General features: G+C 38.0%; 1 protein-coding gene across 5 annotated transcripts in view; it reads right to left on the bottom strand.

Moving 5' to 3' along the window:
* TBC1D4 (TBC1 domain family member 4) overlaps positions 1-24,501 on the bottom strand; it is a 199,377-nt gene that overhangs the window by 56,082 nt on the left and 118,794 nt on the right. For all 5 annotated transcript variants that reach the window (XM_036893804.2, XM_036893803.2, XM_036893802.2 and 2 more), the window contains exons 2-7: positions 18,728-19,312; positions 17,232-17,321; positions 14,085-14,189; positions 7,101-7,233; positions 732-823; positions 337-447 (exon numbers count right to left, since the gene is read on the bottom strand). In XM_036893804.2, the coding sequence (XP_036749699.2) occupies positions 337-447; positions 732-823; positions 7,101-7,233; positions 14,085-14,189; positions 17,232-17,321; positions 18,728-19,312 (1,116 nt within the window). The remainder of the gene's footprint in view (positions 1-336; positions 448-731; positions 824-7,100; positions 7,234-14,084; positions 14,190-17,231; positions 17,322-18,727; positions 19,313-24,501) is intronic.

Below are 24,501 nucleotides of genomic sequence, written 5' to 3' on the forward strand. Positions count from 1 at the left end.
ATATTATCCCTTAGTTTGCAGCTAGAAGAGCTGTTACTATAGGACTCCTGCTTTGGGGGTTTGCTATTTATTTCCCACTCAAAGCTGTGTAAACTTTTAATGTAATAAGAAGTACAATATTTTTACATTTTAAAACCGTTATTATTTGATTTTGATGTGACAATGCCTGCTAAAATGTCCTATAAAACTCCTAAAATGCTTTAAAACAAATGTGACAGGACTTTAGCTCTCAAGATGAGAGCACAAAGAAAAGAAAGTTCTTTCCCATTGTCTGTGATATTTTGACTTAACATATAAACAGAACAAAAGCAGGTCAAGGAGCAAACATCTGCTCACCGATGGGCCTTCTCCAATGTGGATGTGTGTCCTCTGCTTGGCTTCACACAGCTGCCTCAGATGTAAAATCACAAGTTCGTTTTCCTCCTGGTCACTGACTGGCTTCATTTTCTGCGGAACAGACAAGGCGAGAGCGCACTATGGCAACACAGCTTCTCTCATTTTATTTTATTCCCACTTGGTTTTATGTGTCTGGTAGACAGATATAAATAAAGTTAAGCACTTAACAGCCCTTCAAGACAAAAGCAACATTCTAATGACCATCCAATCGTACAACAGAGTCTGTATCTTTAACTCCGGATAGAGAAACAAAAAAAAGGATCTTACAGAAACAGGATCCAATTCTCATTCCTTATATCGTATTTCTTATTTGTGAGAAGAACAAATAACATTACCTGAACTCGTTCAAAGATGTCTGCTTGCTCATTATCGGTCAGTGATGAGAGATGCCTCTGTATTACCAGCTTAGCTCTTGGTGGATAGAGACCTGGGGAAAACGACAGGCTGAGTATTAAACTGAGTGTAGCTGCAGAGATCAAAATGTCTACAAGGCAACGCAGCTGGCCCCTCTGCCAGCCGACTCTGAAGTTAAATCTCAAGGAGATGTGGTCCCGCCTACAGCAAACCTTGGCACATGACAATGAAATGATCAAAACATGATGGAAAACCTCAACAAAACCAACAGCCCACGGCCCCCTCAGTGATCCAAGGTCAGAATTACCAATAAAGTTTCTAAATGATACCAAATCAACAGCACAACCAGATACCATTTAAGATCCCAACAAACTTAGCAACTGTAGAAATGCATAGATTAATACTAGCCCTGGCCAAAATCCCTAAGCTTAAAACTTGACATTTAAAAAAGAAATAATACTACTACTGAAAGTCAGAGCTACAGTGCAGACAGGAATCTGTCCATCTCATGCAGGTCTTGTCCTGTGGTGACAAAATTTCAAGGACAGCATTAGTATTTAGTGACATTTTTAGTGTTATTTCACCAAGAAAGTGCTTATTTCTTTATATTGTGCTATTTATATATTATACTCTTATACACAATTTATATTAAGTTCTTGAGCAAACCTTTTTTCCATGAAAACATTTTTTTGTTTTCATACATTTTTAAGAGAGAAAATGTAATTCACATTTACAAAGGTTGATTTATATTCACAGCTTTTATATTTACCTTCACAGTCATTTACATCTACAACTAAACATCCATTTTTAACAGATCTCCTTTATATATTTAGGTGCCACTAATAGTACTGTTACTATACTTTGATTAGAAAGAGGCTATCTAGCTACACGTAATATTTAATGAACCTTATAGGTAGACTGGCACTGTAAAATCACTGAAAAAGAATCACTCGAAAATATGCATTGTTTTCAAAGAACCTTTATTCATTTTAAGGATGTACAGTGCCACAAAAGGACCTGCTTGAAATCACCGTACAGTATAAATGAGCATTGGAAAGAAGAAAAGTTTTTGAAAACTTCTCAACTCCACCTTTCTTTATGCAACGTACAACACTGTGTGAAAATCTGTGCAACCACACACAGGAAAAATGGGCACTACAATTCACTTGGATGCTGTGATACCACTCACTACCCTAGTTTATTCTTTGCTGGCAAAGTCTCCATATGAGTCTCTTTAGGCAGCAGATTAAGAAACAGGCTCACATGATTGGTTTTTGTTTTGTTTTATGCTGTTTAATATTCCAGTGTCCTATTAACATGCCTAGGAGGATAAAAGACTTAAAAACGAAGTAAAGGGGATAGTTATTTGAAATATGTAACTAAATCCATAACCCAGGAAGGTGCTTTTTAGTCCTTTATTTCAGTAGAGGAATTCGAAACAGCTATAGGTTATTTTTAAATTATTCATGCCTCGTCCACTGCTGTGAATCAGACTGGACTTCCTTCTTCCCATTTTTGGAATCACTGATTAGCGAATTACCGATACTGGGAGGCAAGTATATTATTTATCCTCAATGGCGTTAGTGTAGGAAAACAAGATGGAAGATACTCCATCTCCATGATACTCAACATTATTTTAATTTCACATTCTGAGCTTTGGTGTGTATGAGATGGATTTCCCCTTAGATACTGCAACCTCGATTCACTTGGGTCCATGGATATGGCTGGCCCTGTTCCTCCTGGTCTAAATGGCAACACTCACTTGACATAGGCATAGACAATTAGGGCACACATCAGCACATTCATCCACTCTCTTTCTTTCCAATAAAAATAGAAATCCTTATTCATGCAGCCAAATGTACAGACAGGATACTATAGTAGGAGTATGTGATAGGAAATACTAATGTCTAGATACTTGTAAATATCTTTCTCACTAGCTTTCTACTCCTATTAATCTGGGTTGAATCTAAATGTGATCCTTTTCCTAGCTTTATTCCTGTACCATAAAACAAGCTTAGAAGTCACACTGTTATGCTACTTCAGTGAAAACGGCCCTTTGGGAATAGGCAACTGCTAAGGTTTCAGCGCAGGATGGCCCCAAAAACTCCTACCCTCTGCTGTTCTCGCAGAGAGAAGGCATTTAGTTGTTTTAGAAATAGACTGAACAAGTCAAATTCAGGTTCTGCCCCTTACAAGGAATACAGATATGGCAGGTATTCTCCACTTTGTGTCTCAGTGCCTCCATTTCCTCATAAGTAAAATAAATTGAAAACACCATCTACTTCCTATGTTGACAGTAACTGTACTTGTGGGGGTGAGGATTTAATAATATGGGTAACTACTGAACGACTATGACGTACATCTGAAACCAACAGAAGATTTTACATCAACAATACTTCAATTTAAAAAAATGTAAAAAAGAAAACCAGTATCTACAACCTTCATTTTAAAATAAATTAGTCATGGAGATGGAAATATAGCACAGGGACTATAGCCAATAATACTCTAATTTTTTAGTATGTTGACGGATGGTAACCACACTACTATACTTACCATGGTGAGCATTTAGTAATGTTTGCGCATTGTCAAATCACTAGGTTATACATCTGATTCAGTATATATTGTTTGGCAATTACATTTCAATTACTAAAAAATACCAAAAAAAAAATCATTACCTATCTTTTGGGATTTTTATAGATTAAATGGGCTAACACGTGCAAGACGCAATAACGCCAAGACACAGTGCATCCTATAGTAATGCAGGACTGGTCTTCTCCCACTCAACACGGATTCTTTCTTTGCTGCCTTTAGATATCTGTACACCTTGAAGTGAGGGGAGCTTAAATTTCAGTTCTTTCAAGACTTGGGAGGGGTCCTACTAATTCTGGACTCATACATTGTATTTTCTCTTTAAAAAGGTCTCTGAAACTGTAAATACTTCAGATACCAGAAAACTGAGGTCCAGCCCTCTATACATACAAACAGAGCCTTCCCATCTGCTATAGCTAGCCCAGTTTTTTTTTTTTGGAAGTTTACAACATCTTTTTTATAATAGAAAATATACTTAAAACCACACTTACAATGTAGATCGAAATACAAAGTTGCTTTTTTACTCCTAAGTGTTTAGCTTTGTCTACCTAGAAACAACTTATTTCTATAATGTGATGCTTGGAAACTAAAAACCAAAAAAGGAAAATATTACTCATCATTAGTCTATTAACACTTGGTGCTTATGTGCTGCCATTTGTTTTAAGTTTTATTACCCAAGTAATAAGTTGTACAGTTTTAAAGTTTTAGAACATTACAGATAGAGTTAAATTTGCCTTTGATAGACGCTGGAGTCAGTCAACAAAAGCATGAGAGAAGACATTTGTGTAGATTCAAGCCCTATTCCATAAACTATCTGCTGACTCCAGGGGCCTGGCGCACAACAGCAATTTTACAGTGGAACTCTGAGACCAGCTCGACCAGCTGACAAGACAAACATGACCAGTAATAAAGCATGAGCATCTCGAGCCCCATGATATGACACGCAGAGGAGGAAACAGCACCATTTCTATAGTGCACTTGCCAGGGATCCTCAGTCCAAATGTGAGATGACATCAGTCAGCAAAATAACAAAATGACATACTCACTGAGGATGTCAAGGTCATTTTGAAGGATAAGGAAAGATTGAGCAAGAGTTGCAGACTACAGGGTGAAATAACTCACATACAATATAGGATCCTGACTGGGGTCCCAGAATAGAAAAGGACACGAGTTAAAAAAATTAAAAAAATAAAAAAAACAGTGAAAATCAAACAAAATGTTTGGTTTGCATAATGATACTATACCAGTGTAACATCCTCTTCTGTTCATTGCACTGGGCTCTAAGATGTTAACAATGGGGGAAGATGAGGGAAGAATATTTGCTAACTCTCCAACTTCTCTGTTAAGTCTGAAAGTAGACCAAATTAAAAGTTTTTAAAAAATAAATATAGGGTACTATTTTATGTATTTTTCCAGATATAGTATCAAAGCATATGCTTTATTCAGCAAATTGCTTTGTCACTCAGTAATATAATTTTAAGATATATGCAAGTTGATAGGCAGTTAAAATTCATCCCCATTAATTGCTCCATTACCTGAATGTACTTCAGTTATGTTACTGATAGACATTTAGGTTGTACCCAATCTTCCTTACAAAAAATACAACCTTGAAAGTGTCACCTTCTTGACAAGAATTTCACTTATCAAGACATGGAACTGCTGGTTAACAGGGATGTGCAATTTTAGGTTAGTGAGTTTCTATTAACTGTCCCCAAAATGGCTATACCAATTTATACTGCCATCAATATCCCTACAATTTCAGCAACAGTTGATCTGATGAGTAACTCATTATTGTTTTCATTTTCATGACTCTGACATCTAGTGAGGTTGAGCATCTTCTCATTTTTATTATTGGACCTCTTAATTTCCTTTTTGGAAAAGCATTTTCTAATATGATTTGCATAATTTCCTACTGATGGTTTTATCTCTTTCTTATTGATGATGAAAGTTTTTACAATTTCTGCATATGAGTCTGCTATCTCACTCATTTATTGCCTATCATTTAACTTCCAAGTAATAGTTATATAAAAACTTTACATTTTTATGAAGTCAACTATGTCAATGTCTTAACAATTTTTATATATTTCTTTCTCAATAAAGGCTTCCTTATTTAAGGACATAAGACAATTATATTTTCATTTAATAATGTTAATATTCTGTTTACACTGAGCACTTTAATCCATCTTGAAAGTATTTTGAATAGAGTAAGTGGAAGGAATCTCTCTTTGGATAGCAAATTAGTCCAAGACCATTTCCTGAGTAATTCTGCCATTCTTCTACAGATTCATAAAATTCATTTTACCATACAACAAAGAATTTTCCAACCTTTTGGAAATATTTACATATATGCTTGAAAATAATGTGCATTCCATAGAGTTATAAATTTTAAAATCTGAACATTATATCAAAATTATCCTCTTTCAAAAAACTGAATGGACATTCAATAAACACTGCTGCTCTGACATGGGCCTATGATTCTGCTGCCTACAGAAATCAAAATTTGCATTTACAATGACTAGACCACTCTCTGCTCTGTTCCAGAATCTGCATTCACCCCCTCTATCATAACGCCTATCATCCTGAATGGCATTAATATGCTTGCATGCCTGTCCACTCTAGACTCTAAGCCTTCTGAGAACACAGTCTACACTTCAATCATTTCTGTATCCCCAGTGCTTAGTACACTACCTGGTGCATAGTAGATGCTTAACAAGTGTCTATTAAATTATGTTTTCCTCGAAAAGTGCCAAATGATTTCCCTCATTTGTGGAGTATAACAACGAAGCAAAACTGAAGGAACAAAATAGCAGCAGACTCAGAGACTTCAAGAAGGACTAGTGGTTACCAAAGGGGAGGGGTGTGGGGGGATGGGTGTGGGAGGGCGGGTGGGGAGGGAGGGAGAAGGGGATTGAGGGGTATTATGTTTAGTACACATGGTGTGAGGGATCACGCGGAAAACAGTGTAGCACAGAGAAGGCAAATAGTGGATCTGTGGCATCTTAACTACACTGATGGACAGTGACTGCATTGGGGTAGGGGACTTGATAATATGGGTAAATGTAGTAACCACATTGTTTTTTCATGTGAAACCTTCATAAGAGTGTATATCAATAATACCTTAATTAAAAAAATTTTTTAATTATGTTTCTCCTCTTGTGCAATACTTTTCAAACTTTTTTGTTATTAAGAGACAGAAAGGGAAAGTGCATCACTGAGACACCTCTCCCTCTTGCCTCTTTCCCCTCCCCACAACACAGCTAAAAACAAAAAACATCTGCTGTATATTATCACATCTATTATCTCTGTCATTGTCAAATATTCATCAAAAGCCACCCAAGTTTCAACCCAGTTCTAAACTTTCAGGCACAAGGAACACATCATCAAACAAGGGGGGAATGAGAGACTTAAATAAACAGTTGACATTCCAGATGGTTTTCTCTCTCTGTTCATTCAACAAATATTTGGTCAGTTCCCACTGTGTAGACAGCACAGTCTTGAGAACTGTGGGAAATACAACTCCCTTTCTGGAGTCTGCCTTCAGAAGAAAAATAAAAGATAAAAAAGAGAGAAAAAGAAAGAGGCAGGGTAAAGCCGAGCAGCTAGGAGAGACTAATAGCACAGATTCGACTGGACTTGAGAAATGATTCTTTGGGCTCTTGCTTCACCTTGAAACAAAGAACCATTCAAGGACAGTAGCGATTTTCTCACTTCCCAAGTGCCAAAGCAAACTACTCTTTTGCCCAGGCCAAGTTATACTGTACCTTCGATCCTTTCACAGAGCTTATGCAAAGAGTGCATAGGGCAGGCCTCGCACAGCTTAATCTGGGTCTTGGCGCTCTGCAGGGCAGCAGCTGTACTGAAAGCCTGTTTCAGAGTCAGCATTACCTCATCCACCTATGAGAAGAAACAAAACTCAGATCTGTAAAAGTTTGCTTTTGTGGTCACACATTAAAAGCCCAACAGCAGTGTGAGACCTTGTTGATGTTGATTAAATAATAAACAATGGACTTCTGATGACTAAAGAGCTTGCAGAAAGAATCAAATCTTGAAGTTGGACCTTCAATTATACATGTAATGGAAAGCTGGATGAAATATGACCATTTTAATGTGTGTAGTGTCCGTACTGAAATGGAACGAGTGCTAATTTTGAATCCCACTGAATGCTACACTACTGACAGTTTAACTGATAGCCAATCAGGTCTTTGCTTAATTCAGTAATATATCAAATAAGGATCTCCTTGGAAGTTTTGTCTGTAATACATAGGAAGCAGCAAGACTGGTTTAATATTCATTTGTGTTAATAGGTATCCAATTTACTGTATCCTTCAGGACCTTTTTTAGTGTAAAAACAAAATGTGTTTAAGCAAAGTTCTGCAGGGAAATAAGTTCAACTTAATACTGATGGGGGAACTCTATGAAACTTGCTGGTCAATATGGCTTCTAATGTATCATTTCATTTCAGATTTCTGACCCTAAGTTATGACATTAAGCTGTCTAACAGCTGGCGCTCACCACTAGGCCAACAGTTTGAGAACTGCCGGCTAGTTTTTTCCTTGCTGTTCAGTGACTCAGTAAGTTTTGAAGCCAGCTTTCTAGCTGCCTGCTTGCTGCTTTGAGGTCAAAACAACTCATCCTCACACATTATTGTACTGACTTCAGGCCATGTGTCCTTCTAGGCAACACAATAATCAGGGTAAGTTGTAGAACTCAGATCACACCTAAAACATACAGGAGGAACTGTGGAGTGTTAAGGGCCTCATTCAAACTAGCTTTGATATTCAAAACCATTTACCATGCTTCCTAAACCTTTTTTTTTTTTTAAAGACTCTTTCTCCCCTTCCTCTATGGCCTGGTTTAAGAATAAGCTATTGTTTAAAAGATTTAATCTATTTCTGCATTCCAGTACACGAGGAACCAGAATAAAAAGAAATTCTTGTCTTATTTTTTATTACTAATAGGAGAGATCAAACACTAAGCAGCCAGTCTTTATTCAGTTATGTTTTACTATATTACTGTTTACAAAGGCTTATGAATAATTTCACATCATTTCATGAATAAAAATGAATTATTCATTAAATTTGTTCTTTTACAGTGTAATTAAAAACTAAAGACTTCTAAATCTTGAAAGTGAAAGTACTACATGTTTAATGCCTTTGCATTTTTATTTCATTTGTCTTATAATCTACTCAAAAGAAATTTCAATTACTTTCGCAGATGTTTATTTTTATTTTTTGGTTTCTCATTTATTTAAGGCACTTAGCTTTCATGTAAGCTCATTATTTGTTATTTCGTAAAAGGTCTTTAATGGAAATACCGAACTTCCATATTTTCTTACCTATTTCTACATCAAACAAGAAGCCATTTCAGTGGTGTTCTGAAACATGGCTACCTGTTTCTCCCAGCCACAAAAATTACTAAAAATGTAATTTGACTTCTAAAATTTTAAATGTTTTATTTTATTTAATTCTACCATTTTTTTGCCAGATGGTCTACAAATTCTATCAGGGGATCAGAGCAACTAAAAGTTCCAATCAGTGCACTACAAATAACTTAAATGTTTTAGTCTAGATATACCAACAACGAATCATGGGTTATGTTAAAAGGTTAAAAGTAAAGCAACAGGCAAAGATAAATCAATTATATGTAAACAAAAATAAAGCATTCGTAGCTTTACCATAGGGCAAAATTGAATTTCCAGTGAAAAGTGAGATGGGACAAAGGGAGCCAATTTACAATATTAAGGGGAAAATCCATAGTGAAGATATGCTCATAGGCATTTATACACAGATTTAGGCATTTTATAGCTTTTTAGAATTGTTTCAATCTAAGAATCACAGAATCCATAGGACTTCAAAAGATGATCTATTCTAATTTTCTTCAAAACTTTTAACTATCTACCCCATATAAATTCTGGGTCTTAGTATCCAGCATCTTCTTTAAAAATTTGGATTATACTTCCCCTAGATGCTGTTGTCTGCATTTGGGGAATTTTATGTTTAATCTGTCTATCACTAGTAGTAACTTCCTTTTATTTTCACACCTTTTAAGTCAGCTTTGAGGAAAGCAGAAAGGCTACTTCTACAAATTTCAAGGGTTGGTTAGACAAGATAAACCACCTGCAGCTATTCTACAAAACCAGAAAAGAAGGAATACTGAGCATCTAAACTTCCATGTAACCCTCCAGGGCCCATCAGATATACTGTTTATCAATTCACAGCAACTGCTCCAGAGAAACCAAAGAAAATGCTAGTTGTGTATTTCTGCCCTCAGAGAAGATAAGTCAGCATGTGTGGCTTTGCAATAATTTGTCTTACACAACTGCCAACCACATCAATTCTAACATTGCTTAGACCTATAATATTTTACTGACTGTTCTGTTTTCTTCTATGCATCTGCTGCTCAAACCATCCTGTTGTTATACAGGAAATTTACTTTTAATTTTTCTTCTGGCTTGCAGTTCTGATGCCTCACTATTCAGCGGAGATGCTTACCGATAAAATTAGAGTAAACAGGGTTTCAAAGATTCTAGCACAGGCCTGTTCTTAAGGGTAAGGATGCCAAAACTGAGATTTGGATACAGTTGCAATATAATAGGAAGACATTCTCAGCCAGTCTAGTCTGTTGCCTTAGTCACAAAGCTTCTTAAGGTGGAAAAATGCAGCACATTCCCAGACTTTCTACTCCGACCCTCTGTTTCAAAACTCATTCTACATGCATGAGGGTAAAATGAAAATACTAAAAGCTACAAACAAAACGAAACCTGTAGGAGGCTGGAAATAAAAAGGTTCTACATAGTCTTCCTTTTAATGCAGGTTATCCAGTAATCAGATTAACCGGCACCTAGAAAATGATCGCCTGAAGTTAAGAGAAACACATTTGATTGCCCAACAAGCACCTGCTATTGCAGAAATGCTGGAGGATAAGACAAGAATAAGAATGGTTCTAACCATGCGGGATTCACAATCTAGTGGAGAGGAAAGTAAGTGTGGTGGATTTGTAGGAACTATTAGGTACCTAGGAACAAATTGTAGCAAGAGCAACTAAAGGAGTCAATTCCTGAAAAAAGCCATCAGAAAAGGCTTCATTAGGATGTGATATTTAAGCAGAGCCCTAAAAATTACATAGTAGCAAAGAAGGAGAAGGGAATTCAAGGTACAGCAGAGCAAGGCCAGGCCTGCTTCCCATCTAATGAAGCAGTAAGAAAGAGAACTTGAAAATACACAAAAGTGCAGCAGCATCTCCTTGTTTAGTAGAAGGGCAACCCTTGAAGCTGACATGGTTGCCTTCCCAGCATGACTGCATAAAAGTAGCGAGCCCTGGCTCTGGCCTCCTCTGTCATGGCGGACTTCTCACTCCAGGCAGCCAACAGTGGTCTCAGAACTTCAGCTGCACTTCTGTGAACCACAGCCACTTGCTTAAAGCCTTGATCCCAGTGTCCCATGCATGAACCATCTGCAGCTTCAGTAGCAAAAACCAAATAAAACTAACATCACACCAGCCTCTGCAGCGTGGCCCAAAGAACGGTTTGGGAACAGTGCATGGAAGGATGCAGTCAGGGAAGGGTAAGGCATTCCAGAGGGCCTTGGAGAAGATGAGGAAGGATCTTCTGTAATGCTGGACAATCTAGACTTTGTTCCTCAACAATGAGGCATGAGCTGGTTTCTGGTGAGGAAACTTTGCGAGACATAAAGTTATGGCATAATGCAGAAAGTGTTTTGATGACAGATTAAACCAGGGGCAGGAAACTAGTTAGCACACTAATACAACAATCTAAGCAAAGGAGGTGAATGCCCGGGATCAGGTAACCAACAGAAAGGAAAAGTAGAACTGGATATAAGGGACGTTTTTAACTTTGAGTTAATAGAATTTGGTGAACAAGTGAATATAGAGGGTGAAAGAGAATGCATTATAGTTTCTAAATCAGGATTCTGGGTGAATGCAGCTCCCAAGATAAAATATGGAATATATGACAGGCTTGGGAAAGCTAGGAGAGTAAGGAATCCAGAACACAGTGGAAGAATCGGCCTTAGGAAGAGGGAGAGAGGAGGGAAGGAGTGAGGGGTGAACCACCAGGCCAGGGTTGGGTGAGGAGAGGGATGGGCAGCAGATTCTCCACCTAACTCCTACTTGGATGGCATTTCCCAGGGCTGCGTCTCTGCTTCTCTCTGGCTTTCTCTCTCTTGCTTCCTGCTGGGGGTTCATCTATTCCCATGCTTTCAACTATCATTTATATAATAACTACTCTCAGATTTCTCTCTCCAGCCCTGAACTAAACTTGTTGTACAGTGGGCCACCTGGATATCGACATGTGGATTCCTCAGAGCTGTGGTTAACTATCTGGAGTGAGAACAAAACTCAAGGGAACACACATGAATACAAAACTGTTAGTGATTAAAGTACTATATTCCCTAGAGAAAAAAGCTGAGACCCACAAGGCACTAGTCAGAGAGCCACTTTATACCAGTTCGCTCCCATTTCTTCACTATTCCTAAGTGGCCCTCTGGGAATAGGGAAGGCAGGTGTTAGGAGTGATGGCAACATGAACCAAGAAGAGTAGGAGAATGCTGCCTGACTATCTGCATATGTCCAAGTATGTTTCCCTGGGAGAAATGCTTATGGGTGGGTTAAATGAATAAGGAAGTATCTTCCTTCCAAGCGTGCAGATATAGCTAAAGGTCTGTGTTAACATGGTTATGAGACAACACAAGGAGAAGAAGAATTATAAAAATTTAGGGAAATGACAGCCTCCTCAACTGCTGGTGTTGGCAAAACTAGACAGCTACATGTAAGAGAATGAAAGTGGATCATTGTCTAATCCCATATACAAAAGTAAACTAGAAATTGATCAAAGACCTGAATGTAAGTCATGAAACCATAAAACTCTTAGAAAAAAAACATAGGCAAAAATCTCTTGGACATAAACAAGAATAACTTCTTCATGAACATATCTCCCTGGGCAAGGGAAACAAAAGCAAAAATGAACAAGTGAGATTATATCAAGTTAAAAAGCTTCTGTACAGAAAATGACACCATCAATAGAACAAAAAGCTATCCTACAGAATGGGAGAATATATTCATAAATGACAGATCCAATAAGGGTTGACATCCAAAATATACAAAGAGCTCACGCACCTCAACAAACAAAAAGCAAATAATCCAATTAAAAAATGGGCAGAGGAGATGAACACACAGTTCTCCAAAGAAGAAATTCAGATGGCCAACAGACACATGAAAAGATGCTCCACATCGCTAGTCATCAGAGAAATGCAAATTAAAACCACAATGAGATATCACCTCACACCAGTAAGGATCGCCACCATCCAAAAGACAAACAACAACAAATGTTGGCGAGGTTGTGGAAAAAGGGGAACCCTCCTACACTGCTGGTGGGAATGTAAATTAGTTCAACCATGTGGAAAGCAGTATGGAGGTTCCTCAAAAAGCTCAAAATAGAAATACCGTTTGACCCAGGAATTCCACTCCTAGGAATTTACCCTAAGAATGCAGCAGCCCAGTGTGAAAAAGACATATGCACCCATATGCTTATCACAACACTATTTACAATAGCCAAGAAATGGAAGCAACCTAAGTGTCCATCAGTAGATGAATGGATAAAGAAGATGTGGTACATACACACAATGGAATATTATTCAACCATAAGAAGAAAACAAATCCTACCATTTGCAACAAAATGGATGGAGCTAAAGGGTATTATGCTCAGTGAAATAAGCCAGGTGGAGAAAGACAAGTATCAAATGATTTCACTCATCTGTGGAGAATAAGAACAAAGAAAAAACTGAAGGAGTAAAACAGCAGCAGACACACAGAACCCAAGAATGGACTAATAGTTACCAAAGGGAAAGGGACTGGGGAGGATGGGTGGGAAGAGAGGGATAAGGCGGGGGAAAAGGGGGCATTATGATTAGCATGTATAATGGGGGGGCACGGGGAGGGCTGTACAACAGAGAAGACAAGTAGTGACTGTATAGCATCTTACTATGCTGATGGAGAGTGACTGTAATGGAGTATGTGGGGGGGACCTGGTTATGGGGGGGAGTCTAGTAAACATAATGTTCCTCATGTAATTGTAGATTAATGATACCAAAAAAATAAATTTGGGAAAAACTTCAGCATGTTTTTAGTCACTTGGCTGTATTTCCTAGTTTGCCTTAAATAGTATTTCTTCTGCAACTGCAATGGCCCCTATAAAGGGAAGGGGCAGGTGGTTGGAGAAAACTGATTTTCAAACTTCAAAGAAAGAAAATAAATGAAGACTAAAATAAGGCTATAAAGAATAAAGCATTTAAATAATAAGAACAGGGGCAAATGAAATTAAGGGGGAAAAACAAAAATCATTGTTTTTTGACTGACTCAATTGTCCGTTGATAGACGCATTACTTACCATGATATGCTAAAGCAATTAAGAAAATAAGGTCAGCGGCCTTCCTTATCCTCCTACATGAGCAATGGAAAAAGTTACCGCTTTTTTCCTGTTATTAGTCTTTTTTGACCTTTTAAAAATACTGGTACCATGACTGGATTTGTTAAACTCAAGATAGTATCTAGACTTAATGATTACCATGACAAATTATTTTTGTTTTTCTACTTTTGAGCTGCTTCTAAAGAACAGAAACACATTTCCAGATGCTGTCTTCTTTTTCCACTGATGGCCATTCTGTGAGGCTGGATGTTCTTAAGAGATGGATGTGTGGACAGGAGCATGTGGACAAAAATCACATCCTTACCAGAGATTCACTGGCACACTGGAACACATAACAGATATACTGGCTCAGCCCAGGCTCTGGTGACTCCCGGCAGATAAAGCCAAAGTGATCAACATGCTTTATACCCTAGAGGGAGAAGACAAGTGCAGTGTTTATTGGAATATGTCCTAATCAATACTATGGAAGTCAACATCAGCTTTGTACATTCACACTGCCATGAATTTTTCCTTTGTGACATTCTAATAGGACAAAATGTCATAGCAAACTTACAAGAGGCCTTTTGATACATAAAATAAAGAGTAAGACCAACTCAGACTGTTTCAGACAAACTGTGGCTCAGAGCCACAGAAAGAAAATATGATGGAATGATCCACTGTTAGTTTTGCAGTTTGCAAAAACTGCTACTCGGTGTTTGCAAGTAATGTAATTTTCAAGTTATTGGTCTTCTTAGAACAGGCAGTCTGATGATTCAGCATAAACCCTGTTCTTGTCTATGTGAGGTTAAGAATCAAAAAACTACAACTGACAATGCTCTTGATGGCATGCAACTCCCAAAAGCATGCATTAAAAATACTAGAATATTTGTCTATTAATAAACATTTTAAGAGCCATAACTGTTAAAAGACTAATGCTTTAAAGAAATGATTGCAGATGTCAGTTATCCAAATTCATAAATTACTGTACTTCCTGAGCACAGGTTAACTAACCTCAGCTAAACTTAATTTTAAAATTCTGAATTATCTATGAATTCCAGGCAGCCTGAATACAAACCTATGGTTAGTAGACAGCACTCTTATTTTAATAGCAAGCATAGTACTTTGAAAAGCCAGGTAGACAAAAAGTTAAAGTGGTCCTGCAATCACCTGAATCCCAGTGGAAAAAAGCAGGCTTTGGAATCAAGACAGATTTGTGTGTTAACCTTGGTTCAACCCATCTACTAGGTAGAAGACATTGCACTAGGTTACTAATAATTATCTCTGAGGCTCTATTTCTCATGATAAAATCATAATAATGACACATACTATCAGGACTTTTTGAGATTTAGAACTGAGAAATATCTATGATAGTATCTGACACATTTGATGAATTGTAACCACTACTGTAATAATATGCTCAATATCCAGTGGATATTGGATGGAAAAAAATCAAGTCTGATAAAAAGAAAAAAAGTCAAGATGGAGGAGTAAAGTTACAATTCATGAGGCAAAAGTAAGCTCCATCTGTCTTTTACTAGCTTAGTACCAATGGGAAAAATTCATAGACCCTTCAACTAGCTCAGCCTTCAGGCAGTGGCAGTGTATCCATTAAAGAAATCTACTGCCTTATCCCCCATGCTTGCCAGGGACACAGTCTTTCAAATTCTGGACAAAGAAACATCTGTGTATGGTTGTGTATGTATTAAAAAGCTACTTCTGAATGTGACCACATTCTCAGTTCAATTCTGTGAAAGGAAGTAGTAAGAGCAGGAACACTCAGTGAGGAGCAGAGGTTAGTCAGAAAATTATTCCGATCAAAGACCTTCCCACAAATTTCTCTTGCATTTTTGCTTAATTCTTTTTCTGAACCACAATGTCAGAATACAAAGCTTGTTTTTTAGGGGAAAAAAAGGAAAAGCGAAAATTGTGTTTGAACTACCAGTTTTATACATTTGGTTTGGTTCTTTTTTCTGTTGCTCTTACTACTATTTTTTTTTTTGGATGTTCAATGAGCATGGCTAGTTCACTTACTGGGTGGCTTGGGGAGGTTTGGGAGGAGAGACACAGCCTTTTAGGATGACTCTCTGTGCTCTGGGGGCAGGAACTACACTGGTTTGTACACCATTTTCTCCTCAGTTCTTGTCATAAGACCCAGTGTGTAGAGATGTCCATTGGACATTAATTGAAGCCCTAAGTGTTAAGCTTTCTATTGAAATATTATATTCCGAGGCTCTACAGAATAAGATGCCATAAAGGGACATCTATCTCACAGGGCTTATGATGCTGCAGAGACTCCCCAATAAAGAGGTAATTAGAAGAATTCATAGTAAATACTTTTTAGTTAAAGTGAATCATCTTTCCACCATGTTTTTTGTCCTTTAAATAGGAATTTAGAAATTTGCCATGTATTCTTCCTATAGTCCGATGCTGCCTCTCTCTAAGGTATTAGGGCAGAAAATGTTTATCTTCACAACATAATTTTATGTCTCCATAAAATAGAACAAATATTAAAACAAATTATTAGAGGTGAAACCAAATTAGCTAAGGCTAAAGCAATTAACAAGACATATAAAAGCCTGTCATTTTCAAAGGGAAGAACGTCTGAATATCATTCCTACGGCAATGCTAAGTTTGCAATTTAAAAAAAAAGTATGTTGATTTTTCAACATTAAAATATAAGACGCATCCTTGGCAAGACAGCATTTCCTGAAGATACATCTAAGTTACCTTGCTAGGAAAGTAGTTAACCCTTCTCTATTCCTCAGAAGCATCTTTGCATTTTTTAACCTTCTTATATTTAGAGGTAGATATTCCTTCTACTTCAGCATCTTCAAAAATTCTTCCTATGTTGGTAACATATCTAGGCAGCTCTAACTTTTGACCAGATATTCTAAATTACTACTATGGTACTTAGGATACGAGTTGATACCCATATGACCTGGGGCACATTTAACTGTACTGGTGACTTCAAAAGCTTTCAGATACACAGTGTGTGAATTAAAAATAAAAGAACCGAAATATACCAAAACTTCCTTTTCAAAATGTAGCATTTACATTAATAGAAGCTGAAAGCACTAGTTCTCCTTTACAACCAACTAAGGTATAAAGAGCAAACAGGACTCAGTGACACGCACAAGGCCCCCTGCTCCAGATTCTGAGGAACACTAGCTGTGAAGATATTTTCAGAAGAAGCCACCACTACAAAAACTCCATCAGTGGAGGGAATCTGATGAGGTGACGGTCTCAGGAGAAAGGGCTGATAAAAACAAGGACCAACTGTTATGGTACTGAGGGGCCTCACATAGACACAAACACATGAGCCCTCTTAGTTTAAGACAAATCCACTTTAAAAAATGTTTTAACTAAAAACATAGTAAAATTTGCAGGGGCTTCAGCCCAGTTATTTTGTGATGAATTTATAAACCATATATAGCTGGTTTCTTCAAATACCACAATCTACTTCAACACATACCTGAGAACAAGAAGAGATATCTTTGAAATTCTTTTCAAGCACAACTGATTTAGTGTCTGGACTGATAAGGTTAATCTCAAACCGCCCAACCTGAAAAATAGAAATATTCCAATTAATTTCAACTCACAAAGACCTACCATCTTTACAATTAAATATTCAACTAATAATATAAACTCAAACACTATATCCCAGATAAACATATTCATGTATGCTTCCATATCCAACCCAATGAGTATTTGAACTCCAAATATCAGCTGCCTCAAATAATTTCTTCCTTTTGTCTAAAAATCATGAAAATCAAGTTGCTCTTCATTTCCAAGATACAAGAAACCATTTTTTCCAAGATTAACAATGACTGTCTTTTCGAAAAAGTGCAACCTTGCCTCACTTCATGATTTCTAAAAATCCCAATTATTTAAATATAATTTATAATCACACTTTCTCCCAAATGATCAACAGAAAGATAAATTTGCAGTTGGGGAGGTTAAGTTGAATTCTTTGGAAATAAATTACCAGTCAGAAAAATTAATAGCAAGACTGCAGCTAGCTAAGAAAAATAATAAATATTATAGCCCAAAGAAAAGGAGAAATTTCGTTATCACCAAAGAAAAAAAACTAAAGACACTTTAATTATATACCTAGCGGTATCAAAAACAGAACAGAACAAAACAAAATGAAAGACCCTAAGAACTTCTGAAAAAGCAAATATTACACACTGGGACTGTTTATCAAGATACACTGTGGAATTTCCTTCTCAGAGGTTGTAAACAGGATGAAAGGACCCTCATTTTTTTTCAAGAAAACTCAGATCTTACAAGCTGAGTATTAATTAAAGAAACTCCACAGGGCATCATTACGAATTGAGCTCTTTTAAGTGAAAGTTACCTGTACAACTTCAAAAACTACTTTTTAGAATTCAGATGTATCTTTTACACCTGTAATACAGCTTGCACCAAACTGTAATAACTAAACTTGCCAGTCCTATGGTGTTTCTTTAACCTTTTCTTTTGTATGATAGTATAAATTGGTGTATTCTCATCTAAAAATACACCTAAGTATCTGGACTTTTTTTTTCTCTCCAGCAAACTCCTTTTCCTCCATGCCTCATCACGGTCTCCGAGATTCACATCAAAATTCTCTGTAAGACTGGCTTTCCCAGCTCTTTAAAAACCAACAACGTTTATTTAAGAACCAACCTAAGGCAAACAGTTGTACTGAGTGTGTATTCTTATTCTTCCCACCAGCCTTCCATGACGCTCCTTTCATTGCTGCTCTCTCCATCTCTCCCTGCCCTGCTCCCTTGTGCCTTGCAATCCACAGTCCGTGCCCACCTCAAGCCCTATCTACTCTCTGCTTTCTCCACCTGCCTGACCGGCTTCCCACGGGGGTAGTAGAACTGGACTCTTGCAGAGTGAGGAAGGGCGTGGGCTGGACGTCTGGCTGCCTTGTCTAGCACCGGATGCTGCCACCCCCGGGGCACCCTGACAGTGCAGCACCTGGAACAGCATCGTTCTGTTCTTCTCTGAGTCTGACGGCTGGACGTGACTGGGCGCGCTGGCGTGTCTCCGCCGCGGCTGTGGCTTTTGGCTGTTCTCGTGAACTCTCCTTTGCAGGACGCCGGTGACGCTGCTGCACCGAGACCGGAACTCCTGCTGTTCATCAAAGCCAGAATCTTCCAAAATCCGCTCAGGGAAGCCAAGTCGAGGGCTAGGAAGCCCGGGCTGGCTGGCCGCAGTGGGGAAGGCCAGGTGGGCACTGACGACGCTGGCCCCGTCGTCTGGCACGTCTGTGGGAGAGCCAGGCCCCTCGGCCTCGAAGACCCCGGGGTCGTCGCTGGCCTCGGGGGCGCGCTGCTCACCCTGGATCCGCAGGCGCTGCAGCTCGTGCAGGCTGAACTTTTCAATGCAGTCGTCAATGAGGCTGGACGGGGCCTTCTTGTGGGTCACGGTCACCTTCCCACAGTACAGGACCTCGAACTTCTGCGAGTTGTAGAAGGCGTCCTCATTGTCCTTGCTGGCTCTGGCATCCTCTTTCATGGCAGCTTTGGATAATTGTCTTATGCTGCTGATAACATCAGGAACCTGGACAAGAGTGGGAAATCCTCCTGTCAGTTGGTTATTTAGAGATATTTATTGGTTATCTAGACCTGGTATGATCACAGGGAATACATTCTCATCTAAATGAGAAAATATACAAAGTAATAGTCACCATTTAAAATAAAGCATAAACTTAAACTATCAGACACAGAGACTTAAAAGTTAAGATTGAAATGTAATTATATGAGTACTATACTTCCTATTTTAAATGCATTCCTTTCCCCAACAAAGCCTGAGACTATATAGGCCACTACAACCTTTAACAAATCAGTGTGTCCTTTGAGTACTTTTAAAAATTATTATGAGCCTCAGCTGTAAGGAACAAAAGTTTCAACAATGATAAAATAAAACTTTCTGGATGAAAAGACTAAAATCCAGGCACCCCATTTTAGTACTAGCCATTGGGGAATATGTAAATTAAAACCTAATAAGATACTACTATGCTCCTATTAGAATGGCTAACATCAAAAAGCCCAAGTGCCTGCTGGGATGCAAAGCAACTGGACCACTCATACACTGTATGCAGAAAAGTTAAACAGCACTGCCACTTTAGAAACCTGCTTGGCAGTTTCTTAGGAGTTAAACATAGACCCATCTCATGACCTAGTCATATTCCTCCTAGAGATTTATCTAAAAGCCCTGAAAACATTTCTCTATACAAAGTCTTGTATACAAACACTCATAAAAGCCTTAGTCACAATATCCCCAAAACTGGAAACAACCCAAATGTTCATCAAAAAGTGAAAGCTCACTAATCATCAGGGAAATGCAAATCAAAACCACAATGAGATACCACCTCACATATTAGAATGGTTATCATCCAAAAGACGAGATATCCCCGTGTTCATTATGGCATTATTTACAATAGCCAAGACATGAAAACAACCTAAGTGTCCATTGATAGATGATGGAATATCACTACAATGGAAGTATAATATTACTGAAATGGAATATTATTCAGCCATAAAAAGGAAATTCTGTCCTTGCAACAACATGGACGGACCTCGAGTGCATTATGCTACATGAAATAAGTAAAAGACAAATACCATACATATAACCTCACTTATATATGGAATCTAAAAACAAAAACACCAAAAAACAAACTGAACTCATAGAAAACAGATAGGTGGTTGCAAGAAGCAAAAGGTAGGGGGTGGGTGATACAGGTGAAGGGGGTCAAAAAATCCAGTTATAAAATAAGTAAGTCCCAGGGATGTAATGTACAGCATGGTGACTAGTTAACAACACTGTACTGTGATTTGAAAGTTGCTGAGAGAGTAAATATTACAAGTTCTCAACACAAGAAAAAAATTGTAACTATATGAGGTGAGTGATCTTAACTAGACATACTGTGGTGATCATTTCACCATATATATATATATATTATCAAATCATTATGTTGTATACCTTGAACTAATACAATGTTGTGTATCAATTATATCTCAAGAAAATGGGGGAAAAATGAACAGCTAAACAAAGGTGGTACATTCATGCTACAGGATACTGCTCATAATCTCCTACCTGGTTTACTTCAATAACCGAACTAGTGTTTCATGCCCCTTCAATCTGCCCTCAAAACCCAAAGGATTCTTTTTAAACTTAAGTTATGTTGCTCACCGGCAAATCCTCTAAGCTCCCCAATACATTAAGAGTAGAAGACAAGATCCTTACAGTGTCCTCCATGTCCCTCACCATGTCCATGTGAAATACATACAGACTACATGTGCTCCATGGCTGCACAACCTCCACACGACCTTTGCATAGTCAACCTGGATTTTCAGCTTCACATCCTCATTTCCTCTGACCTAACTCCTACTGCACTCTGACTCATTGCTCCAGGCACACTGGCCTCCTAGCTATTCCTTGACAGCGGGAGACACACTCCTCCCTCCAGGTCTGTGAACTCCATGCTCCTCCTCCAGATACTGCATGACTCACTCCCTCAGCTCACTTAAATCCATGTTCTGATGTCACCTTGTGAGGCAGCACCTGTACCCCACCCCAATCTCCACACACACACACACACACACACACACACACACTGACACAGCCAGCATTCCTCTGGATTTTTCCCTACAGTGCTCACCATCTTTAACAGTCTTTGTAGTTTCTTTGCTAGAATTAGAGTGTAAGTCCTAGCAGAGTGGTGATGTCCGACTCCCTTCCTTCCTTCCTTCCTCCTTCCCTCCCTTTCTTCCTTCCTCTCTCTCCCTATCCAGTTTTTCCCTTGCTGTGTTCCCCAGGGCCTAGGATAATTCTTGGCACATACTAAATCTTCAATATGTGTATTAGCCAAGAACAAAAGCAAAATTTTTATGGGATTTTTTATCTTTGGACAAAAAAGGAAATATTATATTTTATAACCAGGATAGCTTCACATTAGGACATGCACAGGATACCTTCAAATCTTCTGGAACCAATCTGAAATCCAGAATTTATTTTCTTTCACATAATTATTTGGGATATACTGTCAGAGTTTAAAAATCACAGGATCAGCTTGCCAATAGGAATATTTCCTATGAAACAATAAAGTCCAGATGCTACAGTTTCAATGACTCACCCTGAACATGTGGCATGTCTCAGGAGAAAAGTCAGGTGTTTTGTACTAACACATGACCAGCAGCCTTTCCCTTCTATCATGTTCCTTTTACCTTAGTACCTGAGAAGGGTCAAAGCTGTGGAGAGTGAGCTTGACATTCAACCTTGCAAAAAGTAAAATGCTTCTTTGTATTAGGCCAAGCCCTCAGAGAGTGCTCTTCTTCCTCACTAACAACATTTCATTAAATACTTTCCATTTGGTTTCATAACCTGTGTGCTGAAATTTGGTCCTATAGAGTGAAGAATAAGACACATATTATCTGTAGGATATTTTTGAACCTGCAGAATTTTGATTTTATTGCAAATATTTAAATGGCTTTGGCACTACATTAGAGCTACATTCTACCAATGAGGCTGCAAAGAAAGTCAGTTCAACCTTACTTATGTCAGTTCTTCTGTATGACATGTTTGTACTTACTTTCTGCCACTACACTGAGAGTTCTTACTTGAAGAACCAATTAGTGGCTGAATTTCTATGGCCTCATGGACACTTCCCTTGTGACCCCAGGTAAAGACTCAAAATCTAAATGAAATCCAGTTAATGACCAGTTTATATAAGCAAAGCTTTTTATCTTGAGCAAACTGAGTAGGTAATTTAAGGCACTGACTACATTCATAAAATACAAATTCTAGTTGCCTTCAATATCTTTCCTCGTGGGTCATGACTAATTTTAGGTCATGACTAACCGTAACTTCCAGTGACCTGAGATGCAGAAACTCCTACTGCAAAACTGATCTAACAACATTTGGCTCTGGTTTTACTTATCATTACTTGGAAGACACATAAAAAAGTTAACATGATTCGACCCCAGCCTGCTACTCAGACAGAAGGGACACACTGATAAAGAAAGGATAGTAAAACATCCACAGTGGAGAAATGAGTTATCAGAGAAGCATGCAAACCTTTGAGGCATTTAATTTAAGGGATTGATTGGTACCAGTGCAGGAGAAAGTCTCCATTTAGTACTCTTACATACACATATTTGGGGAAAACAGTATTCCCTATAGGACACTGATAACTGACATATATTTATATGCACACTCATAAATGTTTTGGAATAAATTTGACTCCTTGTATATATTGTACCTTTCAACATCTCCTTTTTTCTCTACCATTATACTGTAAGTTCTTAAGTAGACTGAGTAGGGGTAATTTTGTGTCATATTAGAGCTCTTCCTTGTGACCACTGGGAACGTGCTCTATGCTCAGAAGAAACTGAGTGACAGCTGTTGGCAAACAGGTATATAAATAATAGTGAACAATTACCTTGAATCCTGATAAAAGTTCTCCAGGATTGAGGCAGGCTTAGTAGATTCTTGTTGATAACTCACCAGAGATCTGAATCCCACAACCGAAGGCTGTGGCTTTCACTCTGCTCAGTGCTCACCCCTACTAGCAAGTTGAATGACTGTGTCAGGAATGTCTCCAGGTGCTATGGAGCACCTTAAGCTCCACACTAGTCATTCATACTCGGGCGATGAATAACTCCATGGCTCAGAATCTGCCTTCATCCCACAGAGCCTGAGGAGGATTTAATGCCAATTCAGGGTGATGTTTTTATTCTGTGGTAGCGTGTAATCTTTAGCACAAAACAACAATAATGAAAAAGAATCTACCATACTAGAGATTGAGAGGTATATTTGCCATTCCCAGCTCTGCCAAGAATTTCTGCTTTTCTACATCCTAGAGTTTCCTCACCACTAGATAGATGGTCAATAGGATCTCATCTAGATCCAAATTCCTATGGGATTATTTTTTTGTATCAATGTCAATATAGGAGGAAGATAATGTGCATTAAATGGAGGTAAAAATCATTTCTATTAGTAAGCCAGAAATATTATAAGTTATTGAAATGATTCATCTTCATTAACACACAATAATCAATTCAACAAACTAAATGAGCAGGGCTTATTTTATAATTAGCAAAAGCACAGTGCCACCTTTAGCTAGTACTTTGTCTTTACACCGTCAGTGATCTCACTAAAAGAATTCAGATTCAAGCCTCAGAAACCAGACATTAAAGCAAATCCTCACTCTAGACAGAGAAAAAAAAAAAAAACTGCCACTAGATCCCTGGATGTTATGCTATTTTCTCATTAACTAATTATCATAATTAGGTATCACACTCCAAGAAATCTAGTGGTATTGTAAAAATTATACTCTTCCTGACTTCAAAAGACAACAAATTCAACAACTAACCACACTCTGACGTTTAAAAGCCTAAGCAATTGCAGGAGAAAAATGTAGACCATAAAAGGCAGTAAGGATAGAAAGATACCTTTGGTCTGGAAGCCAGATGAAAGTCACTCTCTAAGCACTGAAGAAGACAAACTGATGCAATCCTCAGTATTAGCCTTTTGTTGCCCTTAAGAAGTTCTCTGTCTTTTTAAATAAGCCAGCAGTAATTTCATTGTATTTGTTCAAGTCCATGTTATCACTATGTAGCCAACTATAAAATTTCCAGGAATAACCGTTATTGCTTCAAAAGTAAAGTATTTCCTGACTGTGCAATCAGGAAACACATGGATTGTTCAGGACTAAAGACCAGAAGCCTTAGCTTTCTTTAAAAAGAAAC

The sequence above is a fragment of the Manis pentadactyla genome, chromosome 17, assembly GCF_030020395.1.
Source record: "Manis pentadactyla isolate mManPen7 chromosome 17, mManPen7.hap1, whole genome shotgun sequence".
Taxonomy (NCBI): domain Eukaryota; kingdom Metazoa; phylum Chordata; class Mammalia; order Pholidota; family Manidae; genus Manis; species Manis pentadactyla.